The 13581-nt window shown below is 36.5% G+C and overlaps 1 protein-coding gene across 1 annotated transcript; it reads left to right on the top strand.

Annotated features, from left to right (window-relative positions):
- Nucleotides 1-385: 385 nt before the first annotated feature.
- hyou1 (hypoxia up-regulated 1) lies at nucleotides 386-13299 on the top strand. Its single transcript, XM_079600619.1, has 24 exons — nucleotides 386-792; nucleotides 1725-1797; nucleotides 3228-3321; nucleotides 3443-3521; nucleotides 4305-4459; nucleotides 4548-4624; nucleotides 4722-4903; nucleotides 5411-5526; nucleotides 5617-5803; nucleotides 6741-6875; nucleotides 6975-7057; nucleotides 8038-8170; nucleotides 8323-8510; nucleotides 8633-8771; nucleotides 8905-8962; nucleotides 9408-9484; nucleotides 9571-9738; nucleotides 10417-10604; nucleotides 10719-10806; nucleotides 11069-11325; nucleotides 11913-11997; nucleotides 12125-12374; nucleotides 12462-12557; nucleotides 13160-13299. The coding sequence occupies exons 2-24, from the start codon at nucleotides 1731-1733 to the stop codon at nucleotides 13207-13209; spliced, it is 2952 nt and encodes a 983-aa protein (XP_079456745.1). The 5' UTR covers nucleotides 386-792; nucleotides 1725-1730; the 3' UTR covers nucleotides 13210-13299.
- Nucleotides 13300-13581: the final 282 nt, after the last annotated feature.

The raw sequence follows: 13581 nt of genomic DNA, 5'->3' as shown, positions 1-13581 counted from the left end.
GAGCCAGTTTAACAATTCATCTCGTTGAACCGAGAACCGTCCCTTTGTTTCTTATGATGGGGCGAAAATTCAGTGTCCTGTAAATAGGATATGTTATATGCAAAACGCACATACGAGGTTTAATACATAATTTTATTTTTACCTTAATTGAAACGTAATAAACAGAAATATGTCCTATAGCTGTATTGGACCGTTTTACAACATGTAATATAAGCAACGAATGAAAATAATCTGTGTTTTGTATCTGTAAAAGCAAATGTTTACAATATAAAAAAAAATTATCGGAAATGATTCAGACTCCCATCGCTACTAGCACCAAAGACTACAACCTGTCGCACAGCCGTTATGTTCTCCTATTTAACGTGGACCAATCAGATCTATGCTTACTTACACGACTAACCACTCGCATGCACTGGTTGGCACGTGGACCAATCAGCGCGCTCCATTCAAGAGAAAAGGGGTGGGGCTTTCGATCATGGCGATCAGCGCTTCACTCGGCGAGCAGCGAGTTGTGTGGATCCAATGAGATCACGCCGCGTTCCGGGCCCAATGTGTTAGAACAAGCCGGTGATTGCAAGAGCAATATCAAGCAAGCGAGGTGGTCTGATCACAGAGCATTGCTGGTTAATGCGATCATATTGCCATCTGTAAGGAATTAGATATTAAGGATCAACACAGGAACCTTTTGGTTCAAAATTAGGGCAGGATAAGCGTTTCTAGATATTGTTGTTCAGGTGTCAAGAGACATTTATCAGTCAACAAGAATCAATATAAAACTTGATCTGGCAGAAGGTAAGTGCCATGCCATCACTTTCTTTGTTGGAGATGTTTAGGATCATTTCGGTGGTTGCATGTGTTCATAGATTAGCTTACTATAGTACATTTAGCAGATCATCAGCTGCGTTTACTTATGTTTGAGCCTTTTGAAAATGTGTAATGTTTACTGCACATTATGAAGCAGTGCAATGACAGTTTGACATGATGCTTAGCACCATTAGGATCAGACAGCCTCAATAAGGCTTACGTCACACAGGCTGTGCAACTAGAAGTTTCCTCTTTGCATTTTTAAATCAGTGTTTAAAATAGACAATCGAGAGAGAACGGTGACTGTAAAAATGAAGTCAAAAGAAGCCAATCCAACTCTAGAACATAAGTAATGTTCCCATGGTATTCTGTATGCACCTGGGCCCATAGTGTCTCTTTATTAAGCAGGAAAGCACTACAAAAGTGGTTTCCAGTGTTGTTCCTGGAGGCTCCTCAAAACATTTCAGGTTTTGTGGTTCTCTTCTACAGAGATAACTACTATCGGTTGAATAAGGTGTGTTTGATTAGGATGACATCCAAAATGTACTGTTGGGGGCCTCCAGGAACAGGTTTAAGAGCCACTGCTCTACACTACAGCATTGAGATCCATGTGCTCTCAGGCTTTGTCTCAGACTTGTGGGTGGGATCCCATCAAATCAGCGTGTACCTATCCATACCTGTCACTGGCTGACTGTTTCCACCTACACATTGATCCATATATGGCGCTTGGGCAGTTTTTCATATCAGGGTTGTGATGCAATACTGTCCATTTTAGCAATAGTCTTGAACATGGTGATTTGAGGGAACGTGTGCTTTTGATATACTTTCTGGTTTATAGTACAGACCTGTCACAGTTGCTGTTGTCTTTCAGCTTAATTTTAACTGCATGCTTTAAACCAGTTTTTGAATCTTCTCTGCAGGTCACAATGAGGGAAAGGCTGTCATTATGGGCTGTTTTTTGCCTAATAGTAGCATTCCTGCCTTCTCAAACAGGTAAGCACCATATACAATTATGATTATCATCTTATATTTGCAAGAACGATAACTATATTGTCCACACTACTGCACAAAATCGTTCTGTTTATTATATGCAATGTATGTGCTGCAGTTATGTAGTCTGCCGCTTTAAATGCTCAAGCTCTTAAAGGAATAGTTCACCCAAAAATGAAAATTCTGTCATTAAAGGGATACTCCACCGTTTTTTTCATATTAAACTGTTATTCCCTTAACGAAGACGAGTTGATACATACCTCTCTCGTCTCAGTGTGTGCACTTAATCGCTCTGGTGCGTGGTGACACTTTGATAGCACTTAGCTTAGCCCAGTTTATTCATTAGGGACCAAACAGAGATGAAGTTAGAAGCGACCAAGCACCTCCACGTTTTCCCTATTTAAATATACAGTTATAACGAGTAGTTACACGACCAAGTATGATGACGCGAAATAAAACGTGGTGCTTTTCTAAGCGGGTAAAATAGATAACTTTAATGTATGGCGGAATAGCACTTGGGCGCACTTCGACTCAGCTCAGTAATAGTGTGGAGTGATCAGGAGTGATGATATTACTGCGGCGAGTCGAATTTCGACTCGTAAGACTTTCGATCATCTTCGTAACACAAATAAAGATCTTTTTTCAGAGGCTTTCTGTCCCTCTGTTGACAGTTACGTAACAATTACTTTGACACTTCAAAAATTTCTCAGAGATCGTAAAACTAATCCATATTAATTGTGCAGTTTAGTTCAAATTTTCTGAAGAGACTCGATTGCCTTATGATGAACAAATACATTTTTGGCTTTTATTCACATATAAAATATTCATCAACTAACGGAATTTTTATTTAAACGGAAGCTTAAGCATGTTCGCTTGAAGTGCGAGAACCAATAAGGTATTGGTTCTCAATAAGGTATTGGTTCTCACTAACGCACAATAAGGTATTGTGCGTTACGCAGCACGTTTGAGCTTCTGCAAGATCCAATGAGGTTTGTTCTCGCGTGTCAAGCAGGTTCGCTTGAGCTTCTGTTTATGTTCACTGATGAATGTCTAAATGTGAATAAAAGATTAAATTCAATATGTTTATCATATAAAGCGATCGACTAAACCGCTCCATTCAAATGGATTAGTTTTATTATCTCTTTATAAACTTTTTGAAGCTTCAAAGTGGTTGTTGCGTAGCTGTCTATGGAGGGAATGACATAAGGGTGAATAATTAATGACTATTTTTAGGTGTACTATCCCTTTAAAAGCAGGATGAATTATTTTACATTTAGTGCAATTCTTAAAACTAGGTCTATATCTTTATCGTTATAGTTATCGTCTTTGGTGTGAACATGCCTTGAATCTATCAAGATGCTTATAAATATGCATTTTTTTTTTACTTATCCTTGATCATAGAATTTCAGCTCTCTGATATTTTTGTGTTGCAGAATCCGTGGCTGTGATGTCTGTGGACTTGGGCAGTGAATGGATGAAAGTTGCTATAGTAAAACCCGGTGTGCCAATGGAGATTGTATTAAACAAGTATGTGTTGGAACAGCGTGAAACTTTTTGCACCAAAATCAACAGAGCTTGTCAAGTGATTTAGATGTATTAGTTTCAGACAGCAGTTTACTCCGTTGTGACATTTAGCTTCTTTGTGCAGGGAGTCCCGGCGGAAAACGCCAGTCGCTGTGTGCTTAAAGGAAAACGAGAGGCTTTTTGGAGACAGTGCTTTAGGAGTGGTAAGTCTTTGTACTCAGTAATACCTTCTGTAAAAGTCAACATGAAGTGGCAGTTGCAATGTATTTAACAACTTATAATGTGACATTTAAAAATTAAACATGAAATTCAATAAGAAAACAATGTAGGATGTTACTTGAAATTTAGACTTTAAATTCCTTATTTATAAAATAATTTTCACCACCATGACCTTCTTTTGATGTCAGCTAGGAAGAAAAGAAAATATTTTCTTTTTTTAAAGATTACATTGATAAACATAACGTGCATATACACTACCATTTAAAAGTTTGGGGTAAGATTTTTTTTTTATGTTTGTTTATGATGCTCATCAAGGCTGCATTTATTTGATCACAAATACAGTGGAAACAGTAATATTGTGAAATATTATTACAATTTGAAAACTTATTTCTGTTATAATATATAATAATGTAATTTATTCCTGTGAATTTTCAGCATTATTTTCCAATCTTCAGTCACATGATCTAATATGTTGATTTAATGCTCAAGAAAAATGTATTATCGATGTTGAAAACTTCCTGAATTTCAAAAGAACAGCATTTTTTTAAGATCAAAATATTTTGTAAAATAAGTGTCTTTACTGTCACTAAATAGAAGTGTCAATTTCTTTTTTTTAAATTACTGACCCCAAACTTTTGCCAGTAAATAGATTTTATAAGTCAACGTATTCAAAATGGACTGTAGCATGAAGAAAATTCATTCACATTTTCTTAATCTCTAAAACCTTGTTGAAAGCATTTGACTCTAGCATACTTGAATCATGACAGGCTGTGAAGAACCCCAAGGTGGTTTACAGATTCCTCCAGAGCATTTTGGGAAAGACGGCAGACAACCCACAGGTGGTGCAGTATCTGAAACACTTCCCTGAGCACCAGCTGGAGAGAGATGAGAAAAGAGGAACCGTTTATTTCAAATTCTCAGAGTAAGTAATGAAGCACTTGCTTGGTGCGTTAGCTGTAACCAATGGGTTTTATATCATTTCTGTGAATATTTTTTTATATTTCATCTAGAGAGATCCAGTATACTCCAGAGGAGCTTTTGGGCATGATGTTGAACTACTCACGGGTTCTGGCTCAAGACTTTGCAGGTTTGATGAGTGTTTCGAATAGTTCAGCTGTCTTGGTAAATTTGAAGGTTAGGATATTTGAACAGGCCAATAATTTTATTTGTTTTTCTCCTAACAGAGCAGCCCATAAAAGATGCAGTGATCACAGTGCCAGTCTATTTTAATCAGGCAGAACGCAGGGCTGTCTTGCAGGCTGCCCACATAGCAGGTCTAAAGGTCCTTCAGCTTATCAATGATAATACTGCTGTGGCTTTGAACTATGGAGTATTCCGGAGAAAAGACATCAATTCGACTGCACAGGTACTACTAAGAAGATTTAATTTCTTCTTTTTTTTTTTGGTCAAACAATGGTGTGAGTGTGTGGGCGGGACTATCTGTTTGGCCAGCCAATTTCAGACTGGGAAACCAGAAATAATGTTTTTGTTGACACTTGTGATATAGAAATTAAAGGGATAGTTCACTTAAAAATGAAAATTCTGTCATCGACTTACCCTCAAGTTGTTTCAAACCTGTTTTTAATTTATTTCTTCTGCTGAACACAAAAGAAGATATTTTGAAGAATGTTGGTAACCAAACAGTTGATGGGCCCCATTGACAATTTTTTTCCTACTATGGAAGTCAATGGGGCCCATCAACTGTTTGGTTACCAACAATCTTCAAAATATCATCTTTTGTGTTCAGCAGAAGAAAGGCATTGATACAGGTTTGAAACAACTTGAGTGTGCCTAAATGATGGCAGAATTTTCACTTTTAAGTGGGATTTATGACAGATTTTTAATATTAACTTTTCTTTTCTGTGTCTTATAGAATATCTTGTTTTATGATATGGGATCGGGCAGCACAACAGCCACGATTGTCACATATCAGACAATAAAGACCAAAGAATCTGGCACTCAGCCTCAGCTTCAGATCCGTGGAGTTGGGTTAGTCATGGTTGTCTGTTTTGGCCACTTCGGTACATTCATACGTGTATGTATTACGCAAACATCTGACTATCACTTTTTTATATTCAGCTTTGATAGAACGCTCGGTGGCTTTGAGATTGAGCTGAGGCTCCGAGATCATCTCGCCAAGCTCTTCAACGAACAGAAGAAATCAAACAAGGACGTGAGGGAGAATCTGCGCGCCATGGCCAAACTCCTTAAAGAGGCTCAGAGACTCAAGACTGTGCTGAGTGCCAATGCTGATCATACAGCACAGGTACTGAAATTGTTGATCTTTTCTTTTACACAGAATATTTAGTCAGTCAAAATACAATGTTATCAATTTGCAAAAAGAAACTGCATTAAATTAAAATTCAAGAAATACTTGTTATTGATCCTATTGTGGGCGATTCATCCATGAATGTGTTTTTTTCTTATTATTTTTCATCAAACTTCTGATGAAATGAGACTTTTCTCTTGTGATGTATTCCAGACTTCTTCTGTCATTTTGTCTGCTTAAAACCCACCCCTTTCTTCCAATCAACTGTAACCTCACATTCAGACCTGCCTCCATTTTTGAGTGCAACACCCAAAATTCAATCAACCGATGGATAGAACCAAGTTCATGACCTGTTGTTTTTTCTTTTGTTTTTGAAAATGCGTTTCACATGGATGACCATCACAAGAAGAAAAATCTGTTTCCATTTCATCGAGACTAAATCTGTGTAAACATTTCTAGGTCACTATTCAAATGTAACCAAATTTGTGACATTGGCCATGTGAACTCAATGTTCTTGCTTCCACTGAAGCTTTGGATCTCAAATGCTGAATCACGTGATCATCAGTTCATGTAGCTCGAGGTCTGCTGTCATCAAAACAAATGAGCAACAAGCCAAATACTAAGCCATTTTTCAAATGTATTAATTTTTTCAATTTGACTGACTCAAATTATTATGAAGATAACTTATTTTTGTAATATGAATAATGCAAAATAGGAAACGGTTCACATTTATTTATTTTTTGACATTTGATCCACACTGGGTCAGCTTGGCCTTGGTTAAATGGGTATTATCAAATGATGTATATTTCCTTGACTGTGTGAGATTTGTTAGATATTCATTATATGTAAACAGACAAACAATATCTGTATGTTAAACTTGCTACTTATACAGTTTTAACCTAACTTTAGTAACATCTTGACATTCTTTCTTCAGATTGAAGGTTTGATGGATGACATTGACTTCAAGGCAAAAGTGACTCGCTCTGAGTTTGAAGCCCTCTGTGAGGATCTGTTTGACAGAGTACCAGGACCCGTGAAGGACGCTTTAGCTGCTTCTGAGATGAACATGGTGAGGAGCTCAATATCAAGGCATTGACTGACTTTATACATGTTTTCTGCATAGCTATGATTTAAAATAATAATCTGAAATATTTTTCTTGTCCAACAGGATGAGATTGAACAGGTTATTCTGGTTGGGGGAGCCACCAGAGTGCCTAAAGTGCAGGATGTGCTGCTTAAAGCTGTGGGAAAGTAGGTTTAAACAGGAAATAGAACTGTAAAAAAAAAAAAAAAACGTATAGATACATTTGATTGGCTATCAATGGATGTTTTTTGCTGGGTGGTACAGTTATGACATCAACCAGCAGAGACAAACTTGTCTGTGCTAACCAGCCAACACTTGATGCCTTCGTGTGTGTGCTAGTAGTTTAGGTTTGGTTCTTTCTTTGCACAAAATAAGAAACATTTAAAGGGTTGACCACCCTGATAAAGGTTTATTAACCGGTAATTGTTTTTAAATTACTTAAGCCATGAACGAATACAGGCCTTTAGTGCCTTGGTTTCATGTTTTTCAACATTTAATGGGTTAGTTCACCCAAAAAATGTAATTCTGTCATCAATTCCTGACCTAAAACTCTTGACGCTTCAAAACGTTCATAAAGATATCATAAAATCTATGAATCGAGTGGTTTAATCCAAGTCTTGTGAAGAGACACGGTTGCTTTATATAATGAACCGTTTTGATTTAGGCTTTTATTCAAATAAAAATTTATCAGCAAATGTATGTAGAACACTCAAATATAGGAAACTTAAGCTCAAGCATTTGATGCACAAGAACCAATGAGGTTCCTTCTCGCGTGTCACACCAGCACATTTGAGCATTCACAGGAAGTAATGAGGTTTTTAACACGTCAAGCAAGTGCAGTTAAGCTTCCATTTATCTCTATGAATGTTTTGGAGCATCAGAGTTTTGGTTGAATAGACTTTCAATGTAGGTACAGAAATCTCTGATTTCATTTAAAATATCTTCATTTGTGTTTCGAAGAGGAACTGAAGTCTCATTGGTTTGGAACGACATGAGTAATTGATGATAATTTTAATTTTTGGGTGAATTTTAAAGAACATCTAATAAGAATGATTACACTTAGCATTGATTAACATTTTAAGTGAGTAGATGTTTTAAAATGGGTTCAGTGCCAAATAATTCAGCTTTGTTCACTTTTTGTTTCCAGAGAGGAACTGAGCAAGAACATCAATGCAGATGAAGCTGCAGCGATGGGTGCCGTCTATCAGGCCGCTGCGCTCAGCAAAGCCTTCAAAGTCAAACCTTTCTTGGTCCGAGATGCAGCCGTGTTTCCCATACAGGTGAGAGGGTGAAGACAAAGTTTGATTTGTATTAATAGTCTTTACTCAGCCCTAACTAAAACCACTGATGTTTAATTGAACAGATTTTATTGATCTTTTACTGTGCTTGTGCATTTAAGAAGTTCTCAGATGTGTTCTGTCTCTCTCCTTAGGTCGAGTTCAATCGTGAGACTGAGGAAGAAGATGGCTTGAAGACCATGAAGCACAACAAGCGCATTCTGTTCCAGAGAATGGCCCCGTATCCCCAGAGGAAAGTCATCACGTTCAATCGTTACACAGACGATTTTGTCTTCTACATAAATTATGGAGACCTCAGCTTTCTCAGTGAACAGGACATGAAGTAAGACATATTTTGTTCATGCTACTCATATTCTGTGTTTTATTTGTTTACTTTTTCAAAACTATCAGAAAATAGAACTTCTGAATCAAACCTCAGTGTCTGTCTGTGTCTCTCTTTCTAAGAATATTTGGCTCTCAGAATCTGACAACGGTGAAACTGTCTGGAGTGGGCAGCAGCTTTAAGAAGCATTCAGATGCTGAATCTAAGGGTATCAAGGCCCATTTCAACATGGATGAAAGCGGGGTGTTAATTCTGGACCGGGTTAGTACTGCAATATAGTTTTTAATTATAAAACGTTACAAATTAGTGAGTGGTAGTATTTTTCCACTGTTACAATGCAATTGTACTATTCCAGTAGATGCTTAATTAGCCTAAAGATCCTTTGATTTTTCAGGTGGAGTCAGTGTTTGAGACCATTGTGGAGGAGAAAGAGGAGGAGTCAACGCTCACAAGTAAGTTTTGTCTTTATACACCCAATCATACACTTTTTATTTCATTTATATTTATATATATATAGTTGTCTATTGGACTAAAGAAGACTGTTCAAGAACATCTCACATTGCAAACTGCCTTATCATAGATCAAAGTATCTTATCAAGTCTGCATTTTTGATGAAAAGTACAGTAAAATGGTAACTTTACAATTTTCAATAAAAATACACATTACAATTTCATTTAAAAGTGTATTAAAAAACTAAGATAAATAAAAAATAATATATTATATAATAAAATATATATATATATACATGCATACATACATACATATTATGTATGTACCCCAGAGGAAAGTCTTTTTTGCACACTTTTTTTTTATTATATTTATATTAAATGTATTAGTTCCTATTTTAAGTGGAAGAAAATATATGGAAGTCTGTCTGCTTCATTTGTTCCCCCCCAGAGCTTGGAAACACAATTTCTAGCCTGTTTGGAGGTGGCAGCTCCGAGCCAAGTGCAAACATGTCGGAACCAGTTACGGTAAATCTGCTTAATGTCTGTTTCCATATAAGACAGACATTTACTTAAACTTGACCTCGACATTTCGCTTTTTCATAATGGTCCAGGATGAAGAAGAAGTGACTCCGGAGGCTGGGAAAGATCAGGAACAGTCAGAGAAACAGGAAGAGTCTGCCCAGGAGAAACCTGAGATGGAAGAGGGAAAAGAGGGAGAGCCTCAGGCTGAAGAGCAAAAAGACGACAAAGAGAATAAAGAGGATAAAGCGGAAACTCAGGTGAGAGGATCGACAGTTAGGCTTTCAAGAGACTCATTCACTTGTTCTGCCCTGTTATTCTCAGGAGAGTCTTTTGACTTCCCCTCGTTTTCTATTATACGGCATGCAATATACACCTGCCTAAAGTTCCTTGCGCTACAGTAGTTCTCCCGATGTTAAGTTTATGGTGAAGTTATTTTTATTAATACCCAATATTATAGCCGATATGATAATTTTATGAGAAAAATACATCTTTCTTAATTAATGCCCATTGATTTTTTGTATTTATTATTAATATTACTATAATAATATTATTTTAAATTATTGTTACTTTTGCTACAAATTATATTTTATGGGTGCAGAATCAGTGATTTAATTTTAATAAAAAAAAATCTTTATAAAATTATGGAAATTACACAATTCAATGTGAGAGCCCTATAGAGACAAACTATGTTGGATTGTCCCATACACAAATCTCTTGGCTCAATTTAAACTTGTAGCCGTCACAAAAAGAAATGTAAACATTTGAATCACTCGCATCACTAACGTCAGCAAGGGTCAGACAATAATCCTTAAATGTTAGTTTCAACCATGTATTATATTGCAATTTCATATAAAATTACCAGCCACTGGCGAGGAGTTCCATGTGATTTAGTTTTGGAATCTGTCTAGAACTGAACTCTCACTTCCATCACGCAGGGAGAGACTGAAGCAGAGAAATCTGAAAAGCCTGAAGAGAAATCAGATGGGGAGAAAGCAGAAGAGGAGGCGGACAAGAAACCCAAACCACAGAAAAAGAGCAAAATATCAGAAGACATCACAGTGGAGCTCGAGGTGAACGATGTTCTCATTCCCAGCACAGAGGACCTTGAAGTGTCCAAAAAGAAGTAAGTGTCTCTTGCTTCTAAGTATTAATTAATGTGGAGAATGAATTAACAGAGTGGGAAATGGGACAGACTGTTGTAACTGAAGAATTACCATGTGTTCCTCCCTCATATCAGGCTGCAGGACCTCACTGACCGCGATTTGGAAAAGCAAGAGAGAGAAAAGACCCTGAACAGCCTGGAGGCTTTTATCTTTGAGACGCAGGTATAATGGATCTCTCTGCAGCCTTCTCAGTGTTTGTCACGCCATTGGATCTATGAGTCACTGCTCAATGACGGAACTGTTTTTGTCCAAGTCTAGAAAGCTTTATTTGCAGAGTTTGAGGAGAAAACTGTAGTGGGCTTAAGGCTTTTTGATGGAGCATTGTGGAAAATGGTTATTACAGCAAAATAGTTTAATTTTTAAGTCAACTATTTCTTTGAATTTACAAAACATCTAGTTAATTTTTTTCTCTCTCTCCATCTAGGATAAGCTGTATCAGGATGAGTATCTGGCTGTGGTGACTGAGGAGGAGAAGGAGCAGATCACAGGCAAGTTGAGCGAGGCCTCTAACTGGATGGATGAGGAGGGATATTCCGCTGGTACAAAGGAGCTGAAGGAAAAGCTGTCTGAACTGAGAAAGCTTTGTAAAGCCATGTTCTTCAGAGTGGAGGAGAGGAGGAAATGGCCCGACAGACTGGCAGCTCTCAACAGCATGCTCAACCACTCCACCATCTTCCTCAAGTGAGTGAGAGATGCATAATTTTATTTGTATTATTTATTTTAAAAAATGAATGCATTTTTAGAATTAGAATTTTTCTTTTGTTATTTTTTTAATAAATGTAAGAATAGTATTTTCAAAATTAACAGATTTAACATTTTTCAATTATTTTAAATGTATTTATTTAAAAAAATCTAAATATTTTTTTTAAAATGTATTTTTAGAAAATAAACCTTTTTTAAATGATGTAGTAATCAATTTATTTCAAGAATTAATTTTTACTAGACATTTATGTTAAATATTTTTAAATCTATTTTATATATACATGTATGTATGTGGTATATTAAATTAATGTATATTTAGGTAAATATATTGATTGTTTTTATCTGAAGTTTAAATCAATTTTCTTTTCAATTTTAAAATAATGAATTTAAATATATTTGTTTAAATGTAAACGCTTACAAAAAACAATATATTATTTATATATTTAAACTTTTATTTTTTGGGAAGAGTCCTCGGACTCTTGTGGGCAGTGCAGTTTTGAGTTCAGTCAGCAACATGTTAAATAAAAGAAAACAACTTGGTAACTTGCATGGCCTTTTGTTCACAGGAGTGCTAGACTGATTCCTGAGGGTGACCAGATCTTCACAGAGGTTGAAATGAAGACACTGGAGCGGGTCATCAATGAGACAATGGTATGTAATAGCTTTATTTCCCTCTCTTGTTCCCTTTGATTTTATTTCATCCTTCCCTCAAGTTCAAATGAATTCCGCTCAGTCCCTTTGGATGCACTCCACATTTTGTTTTTTGTTTTTATTGCAGACATGGAAGAATGAGACTGTTGCTGAACAGGAGAAATTGTCCCCAACAGAGAAACCTGTTCTGCTCTCAAAGGACATTGAAGCTAAGCTAACCCTCTTGGACAGGGAGGTCAACTACCTGCTGAACAAAGCAAAGTTTGCCAAACCGAAACCTAAAGATAAGGCTAAAGACAAGAACAACACCTCCACAGAGAACAAAGCTAACAGCACAGAAGATGCAGAGAAGGTTATTCCTCCCAACAGCGATGACGGTGAGACACCATTTAATTTAGAAAATTAGATGACCACCTTTTTTCTGTTAATGTGGGGTAAATCTGGTGTTTAAATTGTGCTTTTAGCTGAAAAGGTGAAGCCAGCAGAGGAGCCTCCAACTGAAGAAAAAGAGGAAGAAACCATACCTGAACTAAATCCAGCGGAAAAAACGGATAATACAGGTCATTCTCAGTCCACTAACTAGAGCTGCATGATAAATTGCTAAAAGATAGAGATCTTGATTCATACACCCTCACAATCTTATTCCTAAATGACAATGATTCAGCTAGATGTCTATTAAACCTCTGACAAGTACGATCACAGTGAACATTCAAGTCTGTGTTGGCGCTGACTCAGATAGTGTTGGTATGAAACGGCTTCACATTCCTTTTAACCACACAGTTTTGTTATTTCTGTGTTAGAATAATTCAAATGATCACAGAAGTACTGGGGAACAAGTTCAGATGAAAAGAATGATGTCTATGGTAGCAATCCAAAGAGTAAATTTTGAAAGTAACTTGATTCTTTAAATAACAATTGCATCGTTAGGCCACTAGATGGTGACAAGTGTCTGTTAAATGTCATTGTCATTGAATCAAGAGATTAAACGAAATTGTGATTCTCAATTTATCCAAAATCGTGCAGCACTACGTAACCATCAGTGTACATGCTAAATAATTTATAAATGCTACACAACATACTCTATGACCTAAAATAACAGGATCTATAGGTTTTGTATGCTAATATGGAGATATACTAATGTTTTTTTGTCTGTTTTTTGCAGAATCAACAGAGAGCAGTAAATCAGAAAACCATGTAGGGGATGAATTATAACATCTGGAGTTCTTAAAGTTTTTTTTTTTAATTTATTGACTCCGTTAAGTGGTTCAAAATTAGTCTTTTTTTTTTTTTTTTTTGCCCCACCCCTCAACAAATTGGAACAGCTTGAAAATGACAGTGTGTATTTCATAGTTCGTTCAGTGACCCTGAGCCAAAAGAAAATAACAAACCCAACTCAAGGCTGTGTGCTCCTTCCATTCACATTTAATTTAGTTTCTTAATCCATGAATTATTAATCTTCTCCCTCTCAGAAAAATGACCCCCATCTGTTTTGGAAATGAAAATGAAAATCAAAAATGGCATGCTTGACCAAAGCAAACACGCTGTCCTTTTTATTATATATACATGGGAGTCATTTATGCAGCT

The sequence above is a fragment of the Phoxinus phoxinus genome (assembly GCF_949152265.1).
Source record: "Phoxinus phoxinus genome assembly, chromosome: 23".
Taxonomy (NCBI): Eukaryota; Metazoa; Chordata; class Actinopteri; order Cypriniformes; family Leuciscidae; genus Phoxinus; species Phoxinus phoxinus.
Note: the sequence above shows the minus strand (reverse complement) of the source record. Positions and strands in the feature narration are given on the sequence as shown.